Here is a 23,441-nt window from a genome sequence, read left to right as displayed (position 1 = left end):
ATTGAAGTGAATGGGTAAGTAACTCCCCTGTAAGTGATGTTTGTGTAGATGGGCCATTGTATTTAATTGAGCAGTATTCTGCCATGTGACCTGTATGCAGAATATAAATTATATCATATGGGGAGACATTTATTTTTTGTATCATTTTAAAGCAACAGCACAGTAAAGAGGATATTAATCTAACATGATGTATGTAGTTCTTTATAGATCTAGCCTCTTCATTTTGCTCTCAAAGTGCACCAGATTGAAGCATTTTACTTTAAAATGGACAAAATTTTCTATCCGGGCGGGCACAGCCCCCCCTGGGCCCCCCACGCCGTGCTAAAATGACCTCGGTATTCCTCAAACCCTGGCTACGGGCCTGGCCCCTGGTCAGCGGCTAATGCTATTTGGAGAGCCTGAAATGCTCAATTAAAATTCTCTTCTTCTCCAGGTTTCTTCCTTGGCCTGGAAAAACCTCTTCCATCATTTGGATTGCATGAAGACAAACATCTCTCAAGTCTCTGTTACGGTTTTTCCATGACACTGAACACAAACGGATATGACGACATACAAAGAGAGCATGGTACCAGCACTGTATATATACACTTGCGCGAAAAAGCATGTTCTGCACTTCTATTATAAACCATTATGCATCAAGGAGCTTCATTGTTTCAAAGCATATGCGTACAGTATTTCTTTAAGTGTATGTAGTACTGCGTTTATATCAGAATATAAGTGGTACTGTGGGATTCTGTTGGAACTCCTTGCGACTGTGAACGAAAGCTTTTTACCGAATCACCATCTAACGTATGAATAAGACACTAAACATGTACTGTAAGGTCATTGATAAGGTTACTGGTGAAATAGAAAGTGGTAGACTATTATAGACTGTCTTTCCAGTTTAATTAGTCTTGCTAGTTGTACATTCTTTAAGATCTTATGATGTACTAATAAAAACAGACAATACATGTGATGGAGACTGACTTCCTCTGTTGATGATAACAATGCACGTGATTTTTGTTGTTGCTTTGATTTGTCCGTTTTTAATGTTTGAGTGTTGAACAAGTCACATTGGGAAAAGTGCAAGAATACACACATCACATACTGTAAATCTCATCAATCATAACAAACGATTCATGCAAACGACTTCCGATCGATATGTAATGTATTATTTTCCAGATAGCTGAAGAAACCACCACGGTGAAGGGGGTCGGCGGCGTGGTAATGAGGACTGCTTTCACATAAACAAAAGAAAAACACAAATGCGTCGTGAAAAGTGTTAATACCGATTTACGGGCTCATGGTCACGACACCAACTAGTCAGTGTGTAACAGCTAAAGCCCCAGACTTTCCTGGATCCACACAGAAACCGATCATAAACCCATGATCTTGCCGCCTAAGATCTTTGATACATGTTCTCCCATCTCAACTACAGGCGTAGCACACAGTCAGTGTCGGGGTACTGAGGCAGGTTGAGCTGGTACTTCCTCTCCAAGGCGGGGGGCACAAAGCGGCCTCCCAGGAAGTGGTATCGCCCTCTGAACAGGGAGGCCGACTTCTTGGGTGCAGTGAGAGAGATGAGCATGTCGGGCTGCAGGCCGTCTGCACTGCCCTGCTCCACGTCCCAGCCTGGAAGGAACAACACACAGAGGAGATTACAGTCCCGCAGAAAGCCTGCGGGGGGCGATGGAATATGGATTTTCTTTTTTTTAATTACATGTCCACATTATGGTGATGGATGTATTTGCTTTCCAAATAACGTATCAGTGTAAACAATTAAAAAGAGGACATTTAATTTTCACAAACCATATTTACCTGATCCTATCCGTATGGTGTTTTACAGCACACAAAGCCAGTATGTATGGTGTGTACAAAAGTAGAATCACCTAAACTACCAAGATTTCAGAGATTACAAGCAGCACATATTAGGAGTGTATTTTCCTGTACTGGAAATCTGCCTGATTCCCTGTGTGTGTGTGTGTTCAAATTCCTGGATTATTCCCGGATATCGCAAAACAGCATACAGTCACTGAACAGACAGTCACAAGAACCCTTGTAGCACGTTGAATGTTCTGTTTTCCTTTGTTCTTTTTTTATCGTTGCTTTTCTTTTCCTTATCTATAGTTTTCTTGTTTCCTCTCTCTTGTTTCTGTTATATTGATGCTTTGTACATTATTACATTGTACATTGATTATGATTAATAAGGGTGTTCGGAGGTAGAGAACCTGTATGAGCCCATCTAAGGTGTCCTGTCTCTACCCGCACATTATTCTGTGTTTGTTTGAGGGGGGAGATGCAGGACAGACCTGAGGGGATGTCGATGCTGGCTATGGGCACTGTGGTGTTCTTCAGCACGTCCAGGATGGAGCCAAATGGCTCTCTCACTGCCCCCTTGAAGCTGAAGCCAAAGATGGCGTCAATCACCAGGTTATAGGCCTCGTCAATCACTGCAGCCTGCGAAGACATTTTCACCCACATCAATACAGCATTCACTGAGCTACGCAGCCTCAGACGTCTGCAAACTGCAGACATCTGCTCATCTGTTAATCTGATGAACCAACACACCCAATCTTTAATTATCGTCTATTATATAATGCTCTCTTTTGTCGTAATTACATTTACGCACTTTCTCTTTGTTCTATTCTTATCTATATTGTATTCTGCGCTGCTGCAATGACCCAGTTCCCCCCGCAGCGACCATTAGTTTCATCTAATCTAATCTAATCTGAAAGATAGAAAGTAACTGAGTTAGACTGCATGGGTCTCATGTGGAGGCATGTCCTCGCTTATCCAGGTCCTCCTCCAGCTAAGCCAAGCCGCAGCTGGGCAAGCTGGAGACCCTCGGTGTACTTAGCCCCCCTCCTTCCCCCTTCCGCCCAGTCGCTGCTCCGCCCCCTCTGCCGATCTGGGGAGAGCCGTAGACTAGCACCATGCTTCCTCCGACACGTGTGCAGTTGCCAGCCACTTCTTTTCTCCTGAAAGTTGGGAGCCTCATCGGCAGGACGTAGCACGTGGGAGGATCACGCTATTTCCACCAGTTCCCTTCCGCCCCGAACAGGCGCCCCGACTGACCAGAGGAGGCGCTAGTGCAGCGACCAGGACACACCCTTAATCCGACTTCCCACACCCGCAGCAGACACAGCCAATCGTGCCTGTATGGACGTCTGAGCGAGCCGGAGGTAACACGGGGGCGCGAACCTGCGACCCTCATGTTGGTAGGCAGGGAATCTACCGCTACACAGGTATCCTCAGAGCTTTAAGCGCACACTCAAACACAACGTGCACACTCATAAGCACGAGACACCAAAGAGCTCCCTGGGCCACTGTGGAAAACACTGCTGCATAATTGATGGAACCTCAGGCATCTCAGTCAGGAAGGGGATGTCCATCTTCTCACACTGTGTGGTCAAACCCTGGAACAGCGCTTTGTTTGGTCTCTTTGGGTACAGGAGGGTGGGCTCGTAACCCTGCAGGGACGACACACAACACCAGACAAAAATATCAGTCAACTATAAAGTTCATTCATATGTCAAACATGAGCTTAAATGTAATCCATCTCAATCATATTCCTCATTCCTCAGGTTTCCATTGCATTGAGAAAAAAGTAATTCAATGAGCAGTTTGGTTGATTAAAACAAGAAGTTTCAGTGTATAATACAACACAGACAAGATCATTGGTTTATAGAGTATACTGTACATAGAGCACACAGTATATTGTCACTCGTTAGGCTGAGCGCATGATTTGAATCATAATAATTGATATAATAACAGGTAGCAGCAGTTAAAATACACAAGGCAAACAGGATGTTTCTTTCCAATGTCACGGCAATAAGCAGTGGCTGATTTGGCTGCCTCAGCAATATGAGAATAAAGGCTAAATATGAAATAAGATTAGACATGCAACACACTAAGTATAAGGATAAATATTCAATTTGCTGTTATGTGTTGCTTAGTTTCACTTACTAATAATGGGAATGTTCATCTTTGCAGTGTTATTTTCAACTGTGTATTGTGACAAAATTGTGTTTTTTTGTTACAGTCAGTGAGGTCATTGAGCCCAAGTTGAACTATTCCAATTATATTTGTATCATCTTCACTTCATATTCACCTTATGTAGAAGAGACCGTCTGGCTTGAGAGACTAACAGGAAGTGTAAATACAATCATAAGTTCCGATTGTATTTACACTTCCTGTGACTCATAAACCTACTCTGACTCATAATGTGAGTCAAACTAGGTTTGACCTGGTGAGTCAGACTAGTATGAGCAGGTAAAACAGCCGGTGTTTTTAACAGGAAGTTGTGATATAATGGGTCAAGTGGGCGGGGCTGCATGAGGTGAATTGTAAACAAGGTCAAAGTCTTCCTGGTATGAAACACCTGATAACTCCTCCCTCTTCTTCCTGCTCTCAAACAGCACTGAGCCAGTTCCATTCTGTTCACATCATACAGTATGTGCTCGTTTGAAGATGGGTGTAAACAGCATGCTGTGATGTGTAAGAGCTAACGAGCCCATTCACCACAGAGCAGCAACAACACCAAGAAAAGGAATTGATTTTTGGTTTGGAACAGAGCACAACTTTGATCTGTTGTGAGAAAGTGAAACTACCTGAGATTCACTGTCACTGAGAAATGGCGCAGCAAGGAATTCAGCTGGACGAGGCAAAACTCTGCTGTTCGATCTGTCTGGATCTACTGAAGGATCCGGTGACTATTGCCTGTGGGCACAACTACTGCATGAGCTGTATTAAAAGCCACTGGGATGGAAAGGATCAGAAGAAAATCTACAGCTGCCCCCAGTGCAGACAGACCTTCACACCGAGGCCTGTCCTGGGGAAAAACACCATGTTAGCAGAGTTGGTGGAGGAACTAAAGAAGACAGGACTCCAAGCTGCTCCTGCTGATCACTGCTATGCTGGACCTGGAGATGTGGGCTGTGATTTCTGCACTGGGAGAAAGCTGAAAGCCCTCAAGTCCTGTCTGATGTGTCTGGCCTCTTACTGTGAGCAGCACCTCCAGCCTCACTATGATGTAGCTCCATTAAAGAAACACAAGCTGGTGGAAGCCACCGTGAAGCTTCAGGAGAACATCTGCTCTCGTCACGACGAGGTGATGAAGATGTTCTGCCGTACTGATCAGCAGTGTATCTGTTATCTCTGCTCCGTGGACGAACATAAGGGACACAACACAGTCTCAGCTGCCGCAGAAAGGGCAGAGAGGCAGAAAGAGCTCGGGGTGAATCGACAAAAAATCCAGAAGAGACTCCAGGGCAGAGAGAAAGACGTGAAGGTGCTACAACAGAACCTGAAGGCTATGAATCTCTCTGCTGATAAAGCAGTGACGGACAGTGAGAAGATCTTCACTGAGCTGGTCCGTCTCATTGAGAAGAGAAGCTCTGAGGTGAAGCAGCAGATCAGATCCAAGCAGAAAGAGGAAGTGAGTTGGGCTGAAGAACTTCAGGAGAAGCTGAAGCAGGAGATCTCTGAGCTGAGGAGGAAACACACTGAGCTGGAGCAGCTCTCACACACAGAGGATCACATCCACTTCCTCCACAGATACCCCTCGCTGTCACGTCTCAGTCAATCTACAGACTCACCCAGGATCGATACCCGTCCTCTGTACTTTGAGGATGTGACTGCAGCTGTGTCAGAGGTCAGAGATAAACTACAGGACATTCTGACAGAGGAATGGCCTAAGATCTCACTGACAGTGACTAAAGTGTATGTTTTACTGCCACAACCAGAGCCCAAGACCAGAGCTGACTTCTTACAATATTCATGTCAGATCACACTGGATCCAAACACAGCAAACACAACGCTGTTATTATCTGAGGGGAACAGAAAAGCAACATGCGTGAGAGAAGCACAGTCATATTCTAGTCACCCAGACAGATTCACTCGCCACCGTCAGGTCCTGAATAGAGTGGGTCTGACTGGGCATTGTTACTGGGAGGTGGAGTGGAGCGGGTATGTTTCAATAGCAGTCTCATATAAAGATATTAGCAGAACAGGGTATGAACGTGGATTTGGAAACAATGACAAGTCTTGGTCATTAGATTGTCTCAGCAGTATTTATCAGTTCAGACATAACAGTATCAAAACTCCCATCTCAGGCCCTGTGTCCTCCAGAGTAGGAGTGTACCTGGATCACAGAGCAGGTATTCTGTCCTTCTACAGCGTCTCTGAAACCATGACTCTCCTCCACAGAGTCCAGACCACATTTACTCAGCCTCTCCATCCTGGATTTTTGCTTTATTTCAATGAAAGCACTGCTGAGTTGTGTAAACTCAAGTAGTCAGCAGTCAGCTGCAACATGTGAGGTTCTGTTTTAACTGACGTGTTTTTGTCTCCATCTTTGTTACTCAGTGCTCATTGCTGTCATGTTTCCACTCTGCACTTCTCAGAGATCACTTGTTGATGAAGTTTCAGTACAGCCCTAGCTCTCTCTGTTATCTACCCAGTTCTTCTAGTTGATTTCATTTCATTTATTTCATCATTTTAAAAATAAGTATTATGCAATATAATATAAGGCACCTGGTTAAAAAGCAACCATGAACAAAAGACGAGAATGTCCAAGGCTTATTTCCTTATAATATTCAGAACAATCCATAACCTGTTGTGTGGTCTATATAGTTTTGTTTTCTTTGTTGCATATTTGTATTGTTGCTGTAATATTTCCTGCTGTTTCTGTTCCACTGCATGAGTCTTACTGGAGCAGCACTACAAGTCTTCTCTTTATTATATCTGAATAGTTGTTGATATGTTGAGTTTGTTCCAGACATTTTAACTTTTTAAGAAAACTGAACTATAAATGTAATCATTCATATTATTATAATCAATAGGGAGAGCACTCATTGTTTTTGTTTTTTATTTGTTTGTAAATGGTACTGCTCCACACTACATGGGCTCGCAGATAGGCATGGTTCATACTCAGCATGGACACAACACCAGGGCCAGTGTGCGCTCATGTATAGTGCCACGGGTGAACAGTGGAGCTCGGAGCTCCTTTCTTTACACAGGGATGTTACTGTGGAACAGCTTTCCACTAGGCATCAAACTCTCAGAGTCTAGAGGGGTTTTTAGAAGTCAGGTCCATGCTCATCTCTGGAGCAAGGTGACTGGGTAGGTTAGTAGGCCTAATTGACTGTTCCTGTGAGCATAATGTGTTTTACTGTGATGACTGTTTTATATTCTTGTGTAAATATTTTTATGTCGTTTCTAATGTAATCTGAGTGGGACTAAAATGGATGATTTTAGGATAGATTCTCTTGAAGTACCATATTTATTGGTGTCTAAATCTATATTATGTTTGTGATGGGGGATTTTTGCTTTTTAGATGACTATATGTTTTGTGTTATTGTCTGTCCTGTTTTTAGAACATCGGGGACCATGTTGGAAAGAAGTGTTTACACTTTTACATGCTATCCCTTGGATCTTGTTGTTGTCTCTATATCATTAATAAAGTCAATCAATCAATCAATCAATGGTTTTGATCCACAGTGCTGACATGCTGCTTTAACAGATGGTGTGGATGAAGTGAATATGTTCTGTCGATGGAACAACGCAACCAGAAATCTTGTACCAGGTTTTAATGACATGTGAACAAAGTGAATGTTTCCACATATTAATGGTGTTTTTGTTTCTCCTCCCAAGAATAAATCAGGTTTTTCTTCTGTATTCTGTGTTTGCCATTGTAATGTTGGCACTGTTATGTGTGTGTGTGTGTGTGTGTGTGTGTGTGTGTGTGTGTGTGTGTGTGATATCACGGGATTATTATTGGGGCTATTTGATGTTGTGCAACATCTTTGCTGTTTATTGTATCTTTGGTGTTTATTGTATGCTGACTTTGCTCTTAAGTTGTTATTCAACATTGGATCATCAGAGTCACCTGATCATCTGTTGTCATCTGTGTCATCATTAAACTGAATTGCATTGAATTGATTCATCTCAGGCAGCCTCTCAAAGCTGCTATAAATAGTGTGGAATGTACGACAGTACAACTGAGCCCATAGAGAGGCAAAGTGAGACCGCCTACTTCCTGCTTCAGCACTGTACCAGAGATTTTAATCCGCCATTTATTTTCCCATAGACATTTCACAAAATGCTTATAAAAAGAGTTATACTTGTTCAAACCAAACGGTTCAGATATATTTAGAAACAGGAGAGATCGCAATAACATTTCAGCCGGACCAAAACGCAAAAAATAAAATCGGATTTAAAGAAAATATTTTTTCTATGTCTGTTTTTTTTTTTTTGGTCCAAGTGAAATGGTCTCTCTGGATTCTAAATATAGCTGAAGCGTTTGGTTTGACGAAGTAAAATTATTTTTATAAGCATTTTACGAAATGTCTATAGGGAAAATAAATGGCGGATGAAAATCTCTGGTACAGTGCTGAAGCAGGAAGTAGGCGGTCCCTTTGCCTCTCTATTTCACCCCTAAAACACAAACCTCGACTGTAAAGGCTCGCGCACACCTTCAGTTTCTTGCAGACGTGTGTAGGAGGAAATGTCCATTAGGTGAGAGAAGAGAGAATTCCCGCACACAGTTCTTTTACTTGCAATGAACTTTATTACTGACACATCATTTTGGTCCTTGGACCTTCATCAGGTAAAACTGTTTTACTTGATCACCTGATGATAATGGTAATAAAGTTTTTTTTGCAAGTAAAAGGGACAGTGTCATAAAGTCATCTCATAAAATTACAGTCCTTACAAAAGAAAATGATACGTGCAATTTCCTGGTCCGAGTTCACTGGCCCACTCTTCTACGCACATGGTCTTCTGAGGTTACCTGAGTGCAATATTTACCACAACGCTTGCACAGTGTATCAGGTCATAAACAGGATCAACTCTCATTTATGCAAGCTCATCTAAATCTCCCTTCTTCCCCTGCACACATACGATAGCAGGGGGAAAAATCTCATTACGAGGAAAAAGTGAAAATTGAAATGAGCTAGCCTGAGTATCGTGTGCAGAGGGCCGCAGATATGGAACGAGCTCGATGGTTTCATCAAAATGTCGCAGTCCTTCTCATCTTTCAAGAAAAATATTAGACAGAAGTTACTGTCCACATACGTGTAGTGTAATTGATTGTTACTTGTCTGACTAAGATATATATCGTAATGAGCAATGTGTCTTGCTCTAAATTGTATTATGTATTTGTGTGTGTGTGTGTGTGTGTGTGTGTGTGTGTGTGTGTGTGTGTGTGTGTGTGTGTGTGTGTGTGTGTGTGTGTGTGTGTGTGTGCGTGCGTGTGCGTGCGGGTGCTTGCGTGTGTGCGGGGGGTGGATGGATGAGTGGCTGGGTGTGTATGATTTTAATAATAATAGTTGATATAATGACAGGTAGTGGCGGTTAAAATACACAAGGCTGCCTCAGCAATATGAGAATAAAGGCTAAATATGAAATAAGATTAGACACACAACACACTAAGTATAAAGGATAAAGATTCAATTTGCTGTTACAGTCAGTTATGTGTTGCTTAGTTTCACTTACTCATAATGACAATGTTCATCTTTGCAGTGTTAGTTTCAACTGTGTATTGTGAGAAAATGGTGATTTTTTGTTACAGTCAGTGAGGTCATTGAGGCAAAGTTGATCTATTCCAATTATATTTGTATGATCTTCACTTCATATTCACCTTATGTAGAAGAGACCGTCTGGCCTGAGAGACTAACAGGAAGTGTAAATCACACTTCCTGTGACTTACAACTGTGGTGCGGGTACAGTGTTGCAAAAATGAAAAAACTCCAGGTGGCATATAATGATGCATTTAGGATTTTACTCAGGCATCCAAGATGGACAAGTGCTAGCCATATGTTTGTAAGCAGTAATGTGCCCACTTTCCATGCTGTTCTGAGAAAGTTTATTTACAGTTTTATGCGTCGACTTAGCCAGTCAAAGAATGGAGTTATTATGGCCCTAGCGGTGCCTGTACAAAGTGACACAAAATGTATGTCACACTTCTGGAAGCACTGGAATAGCTGCCTGTATGTGTTTTAAATTTAATTTGTTGTGTGGTTTTATTTTTTTTTATTTTTTTATTATTGTACTGTCTGTGTTTTTGTATGTATTTTATATGGACCTGAGTCTGGAATAAAGTTTATTACAATACAATATAAACCTACTCTGACTCATAATGTGAGTCAAACTAGGTTTGACCTGGTGAGTCAGACTAGTATGAGCAGCCGGTGTTTTGAACAGGAAGTCGTGATATAATGGGTCAAGTGGGCGGGGCTGCATGAGGTGAATTATAAACAAGGTCAAAGTCTTCCTGGTATGAAACACCTGATAACTCCTCCCTCTTCTTCCTGCTCTCAAACAGCACTGAGCCAGTTCCATTCTGTTCACATCATATGTGCTCGTTTGAAGATGGGTGTAAACAGCATGCTGTGATGTGTAAGAGCTAACGAGCCCATTCACCACAGAGCAGCAACAACACCAAGAAAAGGAATCGATTTTTGGTTTGGAACAGAGCACAACTTTTATCTGTTGTGAGAAAGTGAATCTACCTGAGATTCACTGTCACTGAGGAGTGAAATGGCTCAGCAAGGAATTCAGCTGGACGAGGCAAAACTCTGCTGTTCGATCTGTCTGGATCTACTGAAGGATCCGGTGACTATTCCCTGTGGGCACAACTACTGCATGAGCTGTATCAAAGACTGCTGGGATGCAGAGGATCAGAGGAAAATCCCCAGCTGCCCCCAGTGCAGACAGACCTTCATTCCAAGGCCTGTCCTGGGGAAAAACACCATGTTAGCAGAGTTGGTGGAGGAACTAAAGAAGACCGGACTCCAAGCTGCTCCTCCTGATCACTGCTATGCTGGACCTGGAGATGTGGGCTGTGATTTCTGCACTGGGAGAAAGCTGAAAGCCCTCAAGTCCTGTCTGGTGTGTCTGGCCTCTTACTGTGAGCAGCACCTCCAGCCTCACTATGATGTAGCTCCATTAAAGAAACACAGGCTGGTGGAAGCCACCATGAAGCTTCAGGAGAACATCTGCTCTCGTCACGATGATGTGATGAAGATCTTCTGCCGTACTGATCAGCAGTGTATCTGTTATCTCTGCTCCATGGACGAACATAAGAGACACAACACAGTCTCAGCTGCCGCAGAAAGGGCAGAGAGGCAGAAAGAGCTCGGGGTGAATCGGCAAAAAATCCTGAAGAGACTCCAGGGCAGAGAGAAAGATGTGAAGGTGCTACAACAGAACCTGAAGGCTATGAATCTCTCTGCTGATAAAGCAGTGACAGACAGTGAGAAGATCTTCACACTGTCTATGCTGCATATGAATTGCCCCAAGGGGGATAAATAAAGATTCTCTACTCTACTCTACTCTACTCTACTCTACTCACTGAGCTGGTCCGTCTCATTCAGAAGAGAAGCTTTGAGGTGAAGCAGCAGATCAGATCCCAGCAGAAAGAGGAAGCGAGTCGGGCTGAAGAACTTCAGGAGAAGCTGAAGCAGGAGATCTCTGAGCTGAGGAGGAAACACACTGAGCTGGAGCAGCTCTCACACACAGAGGATCACATCCACTTCCTCCACAGTTACCCCTCACTGTCACGTCTCAGTCAATCTACAGACTCACCCAGGATCGATACCCGTCCTCTGCGCTACTTTGAGGATGTGACTGCAGCTGTGTCAGAGGCCAGGGATAAACTACAGGACATTCTGACAGAGGAATGGCCTAAGATCTCACTGACAGTGACTGAAGTGGATGTTTTACTGCCACAACCAGAGCCCAAGACCAGAGCTGACTTCTTACAATATTCACATCAGATCACACTGGATCCAAACACAGCAAACACACGGCTGTTATTATCTGAGGGGAACAGAAAAGCAACACGCATGAGAGAAGCACAGTCATATTCTAGTCACCCAGACAGATTCGCAGGCTACTGTCAGGTCCTGAGTAGAGAGGGTCTGACTGGGCGTTGTTACTGGGAGGTGGAGTGGAGCGGGAGGTGTGTTGCAAATGCAATATCAGTCTCATATAAAGATATTAGCAGAACAGGGAGTGAAAGTATATTTGGAAACAATGACAAGTCTTGGTCATTAGAGTGTCTCAGCAGTAGTTATCAGTTCACACATAACAGTATCAAAACTCACATCTCAGTCCCTCTGTCCTCCAGAGTAGGAGTGTACCTGGATCACAGAGCAGGTATTCTGTCCTTCTACAGTGTCTCTGAAACCATGACTCTCCTCTGCAGAGTCCAGACCACATTCACTCAGCCTCTCCATCCTGGACTGATGTGTTATTACACTGGAGCCACTGCTGAGCTGTGTAAGCTCAAGTAGACAGGACTTATTAAAGCAGCTGTGTGTGTGTGTGTGTGTGTGTGTGTGTGTGTGTGTGTGTGTGTGTGTGTGTATTTGTGTTGTAGGTAGGCGTGACCCCAAATAGTCAACGATTCGTTCGAAGGAGCCTGATTCCACTGCCAATCTCACAGTCAAATAGTAATGTATTGCTTGGTTTCTCCCATTAGATTGTGATTCTACATGTATCCTATTTTGGTTGAAGTATCAGCCTATTAAAACCATAAACCAAGTCCTAATTAAACAAACTAATCAAACAAGCTCATGACACTGGATTTTCTGATGTCCAGATAGTCTTATAAAAAAGATAAGAATAGTCAAATATTCTTATTGAACAGACAAATCTGATTGGACTGACAGTCATTCTGAGTCAGGTACAGCTCTAGCTCTCTCTGTTATCTACCCAGTTCTTCTAGTTGATTTCATTTCATTTATTTGATCATTTTAAAAAGAAGTATTATGCAATATAATGTAAGGCACCTGGTTAAAAAGCAACCATGAACAAAACACGAGAATGTCCAAGGCTTATTTCCTTATATTATTCCAAACAATCCATAACCTGTTGTTTGGTCTATATAGTTTTGTTTTCTTTGTTGCATATTTGTATTGTTGCTGTAATATTTCCTGCTGTTTCTGTTCCACTGCATGAGTCTTACTGGAGCAGCACTACAAGTCTTCTCTTTATTATATCTGAATAGTTGTTGATATGTTGAGTTTGTTCCCGACATTTTAACTTTTTAAGAAAACCTAATGTATATTCTAAATAATACAAGCTGATTGTTTTTTGTTTTATTTTTCTCAATTTCTCAGATTTTTCTCTCTCCTGATCTGACAAGATAATAAGGCCAATTGCAGTGTATACTGGTTGCTGCCTGAGGTGGGGGGTAGGGGTTAATTTTTTGTTATGTGTTTGTGTTTGTGTTATGTGTATGTGTTTGTTGCCATGTCAAAGAAATTAAAGAATTGATAACAAAAGAAAACTGAACTATAAATGTAATCATTCATATTATTATAATCAATAGGGAGAGCACTCATTGTTTTTGTTTTTTATTCATTTGTAAATGGTACTGCTCCACACTACATGGGCTCGCAGATAGGCATGGTTCATACTCAGCATGGACACAACACCAGGGCCAGTGTGCGCTCATGTATAGTGCCACGGGTGAACGGTGTAGCTCGGAGCTCCTTTCTTTACACAGGGATGTTACTGTGGAACAGCTTTCCACTAGGCATCAAACTCTCAGGGCTCTATCTTCCTGACGGCCGTTAGCGCCCGTTTTGCATTTTGCGCTCATCCCGATAGCGACTCTTCTCGTCCCTGGCACCTCAATGGTGGAATGAGCTTCCACCTTCAGTCAGGACAGCTGAATCATTGCTGTCAATCTTTCGGAAAAGACTAAAGACACACCTTTGCATGCTCCATCTGAGCCCTTCTTGAACTAACTTCTTTCTCTCTCTAAAAAAAATAAAAATAATAATAACTTAAATTTACCACTATTCCTTCAGATGTTGTAGTTGTCATAGACTGTGTTGCATAGTTGATTGCTCTATTGCTGACAAAAATGTGTTATTGTAAGTCGCTTTGAATAAAAGCGTCTGCCAAATGACGTAATGTAATGTAATGAATAGCGCCGCGCCCTAATTGTGGGCGTGTCGGCCCGCTGCGCTTCACCTCATCTTGGCGCACATCTCCATATAGGCGTGTTTATGCCCAAAAGCATTGTGGAGGTGTGGTCATGCCCATAAAACCACAGCGTCACGTCAGCAGCTTCCTCCTCACTCAGAGGGACTAGAAACACTAGAAAAACTGGTATGAAACACCTGATAACCGCTCCCTCTTCTTCCTCCTCTCAAAAAGCACGGAGCCAGTTCCATTCTGTTCACATCATATGTGCTCGTTTGAAGATGGGTGTAAACAGCATGCTGTGATGTGTAAGAGCTAACGAGCCCATTCACCACAGAGCAGCAACAACACGAAGAAAAGGAATCGATTTTTGGTTTGGAACAGAGCACAACTTTGATCTGTTGTGAGAAAGTGAAACTACCTGAGATTCACTGTCACTGAGAAGTGAAATGGCTCACCAAGGAATTCAGCTGGACGAGGCAAAACTCCGCTGTTCGATTTGTCTGGATCTACTGAAGGATCCGGTGACTATTCCCTGTGGGCACAACTACTGCATGAGCTGTATTAAAAGCCACTGGGATGGAGAGGATCAGAAGAAAATCTACAGCTGCCCCCAGTGCAGACAGACCTTCACACCGAGGCCTGTCCTGGGGAAAAACACCATGTTAGCAGAGTTGGTGGAGGAACTAAAGAAGACCGGACTCCAAGCTGCTCCTCCTGATCACTGCTATGCTGGACCTGGAGATGTGGGCTGTGATTTCTGCACTGGGAGAAAGCTGAAAGCCCTCAAGTCCTGTCTGGTGTGTCTGGCCTCTTACTGTGAGCAGCACCTCCAGCCTCACTATGATGTAGCTCCATTAAAGAAACACAGGCTGGTGGAAGCCACCGTGAAGCTTCAGGAGAACATCTGCTCTCGTCACGATGAGGTGATGAAGATCTTCTGCCGTACTGATCAGCAGTGTATCTGTTATCTCTGCTCCATGGACGAACATAAGAGACACGACACAGTCTCAGCTGCCGCAGAAAGGGCAGAGAGGCAGAAAGAGCTCGGGGTGAATCGGCAAAAAATCCTGAAGAGACTCCAGGGCAGAGAGAAAGACGTGAAGGTGCTACAACAGAACCTGAAGGCTATGAATCTCTCTGCTGATAAAGCAGTGACAGACAGTGAGAAGATCTTCACTGAGCTGGTCTGTCTCATTCAGAAGAGAAGCTTTGAGGTGAAGCAGCAGATCAGATCCCAGCAGAAAGAGGAAGCGAGTCGGGCTGAAGAACTTCAGGAGAAGCTGAAGCAGGAGATCTCTGAGCTGAGGAGGAAACACACTGAGCTGGAGCAGCTCTCACACACAGAGGATCACATCCACTTCCTCCACAGTTACCCCTCACTGTCACATCTCAGTCAATCTACAGACTCACCCAGGTTCGATACCCGTCCTCTGCGCTACTTTGAGGATGTGACTGCAGCTGTGTCAGAGGTCAGAGATAAACTACAGGACATTCTGACAGAGGAACGGCCTAAGATCTCACTGACAGTGACTGAAGTGGATAATTTACTGCCACAACCACAGCCCAAGACCAGAGCTGACTTCTTACAATATTCACGTCAGATCACACTGGATCCAAACACAGCAGCCACAGATCTGTTATTATCTGAGGGGAAGAGAAAAGCAACATGCATGGGAGAAGAACAATCATATTCTAGTCACCCAGACAGATTCACTTACTGGGGTCAGGTCCTGAGTAGAGAGGGTCTGACTGGACGTTGTTACTGGGAGGTGGAGTGGAGCGGGAGGTGTGTTTTAATAGCAGTCTCATATAAAGATATTAGCAGAACAGGGAGTGAAAGTCTATTTGGAGACAATGACAAGTCTTGGTCATTAGAGTGTCACAGCCATAGTTGTCTGTTCAGACATAAGGGGATCATAACTTCCATCTCAGTTCCTCTGTCCTCCAGAGTAGGAGTGTACCTGGATCACAGAGCAGGTATTCTGTCCTTCTACGTCTCTGAAACCATGACTCTCCTCCACAGAGTCCAGACCACATTCACTCAGCCTCTCTATGCTGGATTTTGTTTTTATTGCTTTGAAAACACTGCAGAGTTGTGTAAACTCAAGTAGTCAGCAGTCAGCTGCAACATGTGAGCTTCTGTTTTAACTGACGTGTTTTTGTCTCCATCTTTGTTACTCAGTGCTCATTGCTGTCATGTTTCCACTCTGCACTTCTCAGAGATCACTTGTTGATGAAGTTTGAGTTCATGTTGTAGGTAGTGTGTGTGTGTGTGTGTGTGTGTGTGTGTGTGTGTGTGTGTGTGTGTGTGTGTGTGTGTGTGTGTGTGTGTGTGTGTGTGTGTGTGTTTGTGTTGTAGGTTGGGGTGACCCCAAATAGTCAACGATTCGTTGGAAGGAGCCTGATTCCACTGCCAATCTCACAGTCAAATAGTAATTGATTGCTTGGTTTCTCTCATTAGATTGTGATTCTACATGTATCCTATTTTGGTTGAAGTATCAGTCTATTAAAACCATAAACCAAGTCCCAATTAAACCAACTAATCAAACAAGCTCATGACACTGGATTTTCTGATGTCCAGATAGTCTTATAAAAAAGAAAAGAATAGTCAAATATTCTTATTGAACAGACAAATCTGATTGGACTGACAGTCATTGTGAGTCAGGTACAGCTCTAGCTCTCTCTGTTATCTACCCAGTTCTTCTAGTTGATTTGATTTCATTTATTTGATCATTTTAAAAAGACGTATTATGCAATATAATGTAAGGCACCTGGTTAAAAAGCAACCATGAATAAAACACGAGAATGTTCAAGGCTTATTTCCTTATATTATTCAGAACAATCCATAACCTGTTGTTTGGTCTATATAGTTTTGTTTTCTTTGTTGCATATTTGTATTGTTGCTGTAATATTTCCTGCTGTTTCTGTTCCACTGCATGGGTCTTAGTGGAGCAGCACTACAAGTCTTCTCTTTATTATATCTGAATAGTTGTTGATATGTTGAGTTTGTTCCAGACATTTTAACTTTTTAAGAAAACTGAACTATAAATGTAATCATTCATATTATTATAATGAATAGGGAGAGCACTCACTGTTTTCATCCACAGTGCTGACATGCTGCTTTAACAGATTGTGTGGATGAAGTGAATATGTTCTGTCGATGGAAAAACAGAACCAGAATCTTGTACCAGGTTTTAATGTTTGCACATATTATGAATGGTGGGTTTTTTTCCCCTCCCAAGAATGAATCAGGTTTTTCTTCTGTATTCTGTGTTTGCCATTGTAATGTTGACATTGTTATGTGTGTGTGTGTGTGTGTGTGTGTGTGTGTGTGTGTGTGTGTGTGTGTGTGTGTGTGTGTGTGTGTGTGTGCGCGTGTGCGCGTGTGTGTGTGATATCACGAGATTATTATTGGGGCTATTTGATGTTGTGCAACATCTTTGCTGTTTATTGTTTGCTGACTTTGCTCTTAAGTTGTTATTCCACATTAGATCAGAGCCATCTGATCATCTGTGTCATCATTAAATGGCTTTAATGGCTTTATGACCCACGGTTTTCTGCCGGCATCTATGTTGTCAGTCACTCTGGTGCCTGTCATCAAGGATAAGACTGGTAAAGTTGAGAGCCTAGATAACTATAGGCCTATCGCCATAGCCAGTGTGATTTCCAAAGTATTTTAAATGGTTTTATTAGATCATTTAAATTTGTTTATTTCTAGCTCTGATAACCAATTTGGCTTTAAGGCCAAACATAGCACTGATTTGTGTATCTATGCATTGAAGGAGGTTGTCGAAGCCTATAAAAAGCAGAACTCCTCTGTTTTAGTTGGTTTTATTGATGCATCTAAGGCTTTTGATCGAGTAAGCTGTTTTTAAAATTGAGTCAAAGAGGTGTGCCTGGCAGCATAATACGCACCCTGGCATACTGGTATGCCAACCAGAGTATGCAGGTAAAATGGGGCAATAGTGTCTCTACCCCTTTTGGTGTTGGTAATGGGGTACAGCAGGGGGGGCTACTCTCCCCTGCTCTCTTTAATTTATACATGGATGATCTCTCTGTCCAGAGGCTGCAGAACAGGATGTATGATCGGTAACGCCTTGATTAACCATCTTATGTATGCGGATGACCTGGCGATCTTCTCCCCCAGCAGCGCTGGGTTTCAACATCTGCTGAATATCTGTTCTGATTACGGGGTCCAATTTGATGTGAAATACAATGCTAAGAAGAGTGTTGTTATGATCTGTAGAACGAAAGAGGATCGGGATCTTGCTTTTCCTGTTTTTCATTTGTCTGAGCATGCTCTATGTGTCTGTGACAAAACCAAATATCTGGGCCACTTCATCACTGACCATATGGGTGATGATGATGATATGTATAGACCGCGACGTGTGTTATACATTCAGGCTAACATGTTGGTCAGGAAATTCCACTCCTGTTCTGATGATGTTAAGATCACACTCTTTAGGGCTTACTGTACCGGTACCCCTATCTATACTGCCCCCTTGTGGGTAAAGTTTAAGAAGGCGAGCATCCATAAACTTCAGGTTGCCTATAATGACTGCATGTGCATCTTGCTGAAAAAGCCCAGGTGGAGCAGTGCTAGTGACCTGTTCTGGCCACTTTCCAGGCACTCCTGAGAAATCTGAGGTACAGGTTCATCTGTAGATTGAACGTGTCTCAGAATGTCATTATTAAGTTGCTCACTGATCCTGGGCTAAGCACTGTGAGATACCAGTCACATATGTGGAAATTCTGGTATGATTCTGTTTTATAATGTTTTTTTGTTCTTTTATTGTGCTCTTACATGCTTTTTGTCCTTTGTAATTGTGTGTGACATCTATGGACCAAGTGTCTGTCAATAAAGGTTTGATTAAACTGAATTGCATTGAATTGATTCATCTCAGGTTGTCTCTCTAAGCTGCTATAAATAGTGTGGAATGTACAGTATATGACAGGACAACTGAGCCCATTTCTCCTCTAAAACACAAACCTCGACTGTAAAGGCTCGCGCACACCTTCAGTTTCTTGCAGACGTGCGTAGGAGGAAATGTCCATAGGCGAGAGAAGAGAGAATTCCCGCACACAGTTATTTTACTTGCAATGAACTTTATTACTGACACATCATTTTGGTCCTTGGACCTTCATCAGGTAAAACTGTTTTACCTGATCACCTGATGATAATGGTAATACAGTTATTTTGCAAGTAAAAAGGACAGTGTCATAAAGTCATCTCATAAAATTACAGTCCTTACAAAAGAAAATGATACGTGCAATTTCCTGGTCCGAGTTCACTGGCCCACTCTTCTACGCACATGGTCTTCTGAGGTTATCTGAGTGCAATATTTACCACAACGCTTGCACAGTGTATCAGGTCAGGTCATAAACAGGATCAACTCTCGTTTATGTGAGCTCGTCCCAATCTCCCTTCTTCCCCTGCACACATACGATACCAGGGGAAAAAATCTTATTACAGGGAAAAAGCGAAAGTTGAAATGCACTAGCCTGAGTATCGTGTGCAGAGGACCGCAGATATGGAACGAGCTCGATGGTTTCATCAAAATGTCGCGGTCCTTCTCATCTTTCAAGAAAAATATTAGACAAAAGTTACTGTCCACATACGTGTAATTGATTGTTACTTGTCTGACTAAGATATATATCATAATGAGCAATGTGTTTTGCTCTAAATTGTATTATGTATTTGGTGTGTGTGTGTGTGTGTGTGTGTGTGTGTGTGTGTGTGTGTGTGTGTGTGTGTGTGTGTGTGTGTGTGTGTGTGTGTGTGTGTGTGTGTGTGCGGGGGCTGGGCGGTGGGGGGTGGATGGATGAGTGGCTGGGTGTGTATGATTTTAATAATAATAATTGATATAATGACAGGTAGTGGTGGTTAAAATACACAAGGCTGCCTCAGCAATATGAGAATAAAGGCTAAATATGAAATAAGATTAGACACACAACACACTAAGTATAAAGGATAAAGATTCAATTTGCTGTTACAGTCGGTTATGTGTTGCTTAGTTTCACTTACCGGTACTCATAATGAGAATGTTCATCTTTGCAGTGTTAGTTTCAACTGTGTATTGTGACAAAATGGTGTTTTTTTGTTACAGTCAGTGAGGTCATTGAGCCCAAGTTGAACTATTCCAATTATATTTGTATGATCTTCACTTCATATTCACCTTATGTAGAAGATACCGTCTGGCTTGAGAGACTAACAGGAAGTGTAAATCACACTTCCTGTGACTTACAACTGTGGTGCGGGTACAGTGTTGCAAAAATGAAAAAACTCCAGGTGGCATATAATGATGCATTTAGGATTTTACTCAGGCATCCAAGATGGACAAGTGCTAGCCATATGTTTGTAAGCAGTAATGTGCCCACTTTCCATGCTGTTCTGAGAAAGTTTATTTACAGTTTTATGCGTCGACTTAGCCAGTCAAAGAATGGAGTTATTATGGCCCTAGCGGTGCCTGCACAAAGTGACACAAAATTTATGTCACACTTCTGGAAGCACTGGAATAGCTGCCTGTATGTGTTTTAAACCTATTTGTTGTGTGTGTTTTTTTTTTGTTTTTTTTTCTTATTATTTCTTATTACTGTCTGTGTTTTTGTACGTATTTTATATGGACCTGAGTCTGGAATAAAGTTTATACAATACAATATAAACCTACTCTGACTCATAATGTGAGTCAAACTAGGTTTGACCTGGTGAGTCAGACTAGTATGAGCAGCCGGTGTTTTGAACAGGAAGTCGTGATATAATGGGTCAAGTGGGCGGGGCTGCATCATGAGGTGAATTGTAAACAAGGTCAAAGTCTTCCTGGTATGAAACACCTGATAACTCCTCCCTCTTCTTCCTGCTCTCAAACAGCACTGAGCCAGTTCCATTCTGTTCACATCATATGTGCTGGTTTGAAGATGGGTGTAAACAGCATGCTGTGATGTGTAAGAGCTAACGAGCCCATTCACCACAGAGCAGCAACAACACCAAGAAAAGGAATTGATTTTTGGTTTGGAACAGAGCACAACTTTTATCTGTTGTGAGAAAGTGAATCTACCTGAGATTCACTGTCACTGAGAAGTGAAATGGCGCAGCAAGGAATTCAGCTGGACGAGGCAAAACTCTGCTGTTCGATCTGTCTGGATCTACTGAAGGATCCGGTGACTGTTCCCTGTGGGCACAACTACTGCATGAGCTGTATTAAAAGCCACTGGGATGGAGAGGATCAGAAGAAAATCTACAGCTGCCCACAGTGCAGACAGACCTTCATTCCAAGGCCTGCACTGGTGAAAAACACCATGTTTGCAGAGTTGGTGGAGGAACTAAAGAAGACGGGACTCCAAGCTGCTCCTCCTGATCGCTGCTATGCTGGACCTGGAGATGTGGGCTGTGATTTCTGCACTGGGAGAAAGCTGAAAGCCCTAAAGTCCTGTCTGATGTGTCTGGCCTCTTACTGTGAGCAGCACCTCCAGCCTCACTATGAATCCTCTACCTTTAAGAAACACAGGCTGGTGGAAACCACCGTGAAGCTTCAGGAGAACATCTGCTCTCGTCATGACGAGGTGATGAAGATGTTTTGCCGTACTGATCAGCAGTGTATCTGTTATCTCTGCTCCGTGGACGAACATAAGGGACACGACACAGTCTCAGCTGCCGCAGAAAGGGCAGAGAGGCAGAAAGAGCTCGGGGTGAATCGGCAAAAAATCCAGAAGAGACTCCACGGCAGAGAGAAAGACGTGAAAGTGCTACAACAGAACCTGAAGGCTATGAATCTCTCTGCTGATAAAGCAGTGACGGACAGTGAGAAGATCTTCACTGCGCTGGTCCGTCTCATTGAGAAGAGAAGCTTTGAGGTGAAGCAGCAGATCAGATCCCAGCAGAAAGAGGAAGGGAGTCGGGTTAAAGAACTTCAGGAGAAACTGAAGCAGGAGATCTCTGAGCTGAGGAGGAAACACACTGAGCTGGAGCAGCTCTCACACACAGAGGATCACATCCACTTCCTACACAGTTACCCCTCGCTGTCATGTCTCACTCAGTCGATCGATACCCGTCCTCTGCACTACTTTGAGGATGTGACTGCAGCTGTGTCAGAGGTCAGAGATAAACTACAGGACATTCTGACAGAGGAATGGCCTAAGATCTCACTGACAGTGACTGAAGTGGATGTTTTACTGCCACAACCAGAGCCCAAGACCAGAGCTGACTTCTTACAATATTCACATCAGATCACACTGGATCCAAACACAGCACACACATGGCTGTTATTATCTGAGGGGAGCAGAAAAGCAACATGCATGAGTGAAGCACAGTCATATTCTAGTCACCCAGACAGATTCACTTCCTACTGTCAGGTCCTGAGTAGAGAGGGTCTGACTGGACGTTGTTACTGGGAGGTGAAGATGAGGGGGAGGTTTGTTTTAATAGCAGTCTCATATAAAGATATTAGCAGAACAGAGGATGAAAGTAGATTTGGAAACAATGACAAGTCTTGGTCATTAGAGTGTCGCAGCAGTAGTTGTCACTTCATACATAACAGTATCACAACTTCAATCTCAGTTCCTCTGTCCTCCAGAGTAGGAGTGTATCTGGATCACAGAGCAGGTATTCTGTCCTTCTACAACGTCTCTGGAACCATGACTCTCCTCCACAGAGTCCAGACCACATTCACTCAGCCTCTCTATGCTGGATTTTGCCTTTATTACAATGGAGACACTGTTGAGTTCTGTAAACTCAAGTAGTCAGCAGTCAGCTGCAACATGTGAGCTTCTGTTTTAACTGACGTGTTTTTGTCTCCATCTTTGTTACTCGGTGCTCATTGCTGTCATGTTTCCACTCTGCACTTCTCAGAGATCACTTGTTGATGAAGTTTGAGTAAAGCTCTAGCTCTCTCTGTTATCTACCCAGTTCTTCTAGTTGATTTCATTTCATTTATTTCATCATTTTAAAAAGAAGTATTATGCAATATAATGTAAGGCACCTGGTTAAAAAGCAACCATGAACAAAACACGAGAATGTCCAAGGCTTATTTCCTTATATTATTCAGAACAATCCATAACCTGTTGTTTGGTCTATATAGTTTTGTTTTCTTTGTTGCATATTTGTATTGTTGTTGTAATATTTTGTGTTGTTTCTGTTCCACTGCATGAGTCTTACTGGAGCAGCACTACAAGTCTTCTCTTTATTATATCTGAATAGTTGTTGATATGTTGAGTTTCTTCCAGACATTTTAACTTTTTAAGAAAACTGAACTATAAATGTAATCATTCATATTATTATAATCAATAGGGAGAGCACTCATTGTTTTGGTTTTTTATTTGTTTGTAAATGGTACTGCTCCACACTACATGGGCTCGCAGATAGGCATGGTTCATACTCAGCATGGACACAACACCAGGGCCAGTGTGCGCTCATGTATAGTGCCACGGGTGAACAGTGGAGCTCGGAGCTCCTTTCTTTACACAGGGATGTTACTGTGGAACAGCTTTCCACTAGGCATCAAACTGTCAGAGTCTAGAGGGGTTTT

The 23,441-nt window shown here is 42.8% G+C and overlaps 2 protein-coding genes and 1 pseudogene across 4 annotated transcripts in view; 2 read left to right on the top strand and 1 right to left on the bottom strand.

Moving 5' to 3' along the window:
- Nucleotides 1-996: 996 nt before the first annotated feature.
- The window catches only part of naxe (NAD(P)HX epimerase), a 36,807-nt gene continuing 14,362 nt past the window's right edge, over nt 997-23,441 (bottom strand). For both annotated transcript variants that reach the window (XM_083646288.1, XM_083646289.1), the window contains exons 5-7: nt 3,339-3,449; nt 2,289-2,436; nt 997-1,611 (exon numbers count right to left, since the gene is read on the bottom strand). In XM_083646288.1, the coding sequence (XP_083502414.1) occupies nt 1,412-1,611; nt 2,289-2,436; nt 3,339-3,449 (459 nt within the window). In that variant the 3' untranslated portion in view covers nt 997-1,411. The remainder of the gene's footprint in view (nt 1,612-2,288; nt 2,437-3,338; nt 3,450-23,441) is intronic.
- LOC310785711 lies at nt 4,613-12,275 on the top strand (annotated as a pseudogene). Its single transcript has 3 exons — nt 4,613-6,270; nt 10,304-10,377; nt 10,496-12,275. The product of its transcript is annotated as an uncharacterized misc_RNA (transcript).
- Nucleotides 14,367-23,441, top strand: part of LOC310785710 (uncharacterized protein) — a gene marked incomplete at both ends in the record, with an annotated part of 19,520 nt that continues 10,445 nt past the window's right edge. Inside the window, 2 exons of the mRNA XM_083646848.1 lie at nt 14,367-15,980; nt 16,103-16,173. Coding sequence (XP_083502974.1) covers nt 14,367-15,980; nt 16,103-16,173 — 1,685 coding nt within the window. The remainder of the gene's footprint in view (nt 15,981-16,102; nt 16,174-23,441) is intronic.

The sequence above is a fragment of the Poromitra crassiceps genome (genome assembly GCF_964638095.1).
Source record: "Poromitra crassiceps genome assembly, chromosome: 11".
Taxonomy (NCBI): domain Eukaryota; kingdom Metazoa; phylum Chordata; class Actinopteri; order Beryciformes; family Melamphaidae; genus Poromitra; species Poromitra crassiceps.
The sequence above is the reverse complement of the archived record's forward strand: the minus strand, read 5'-3'. Positions and strand labels throughout refer to the sequence as shown.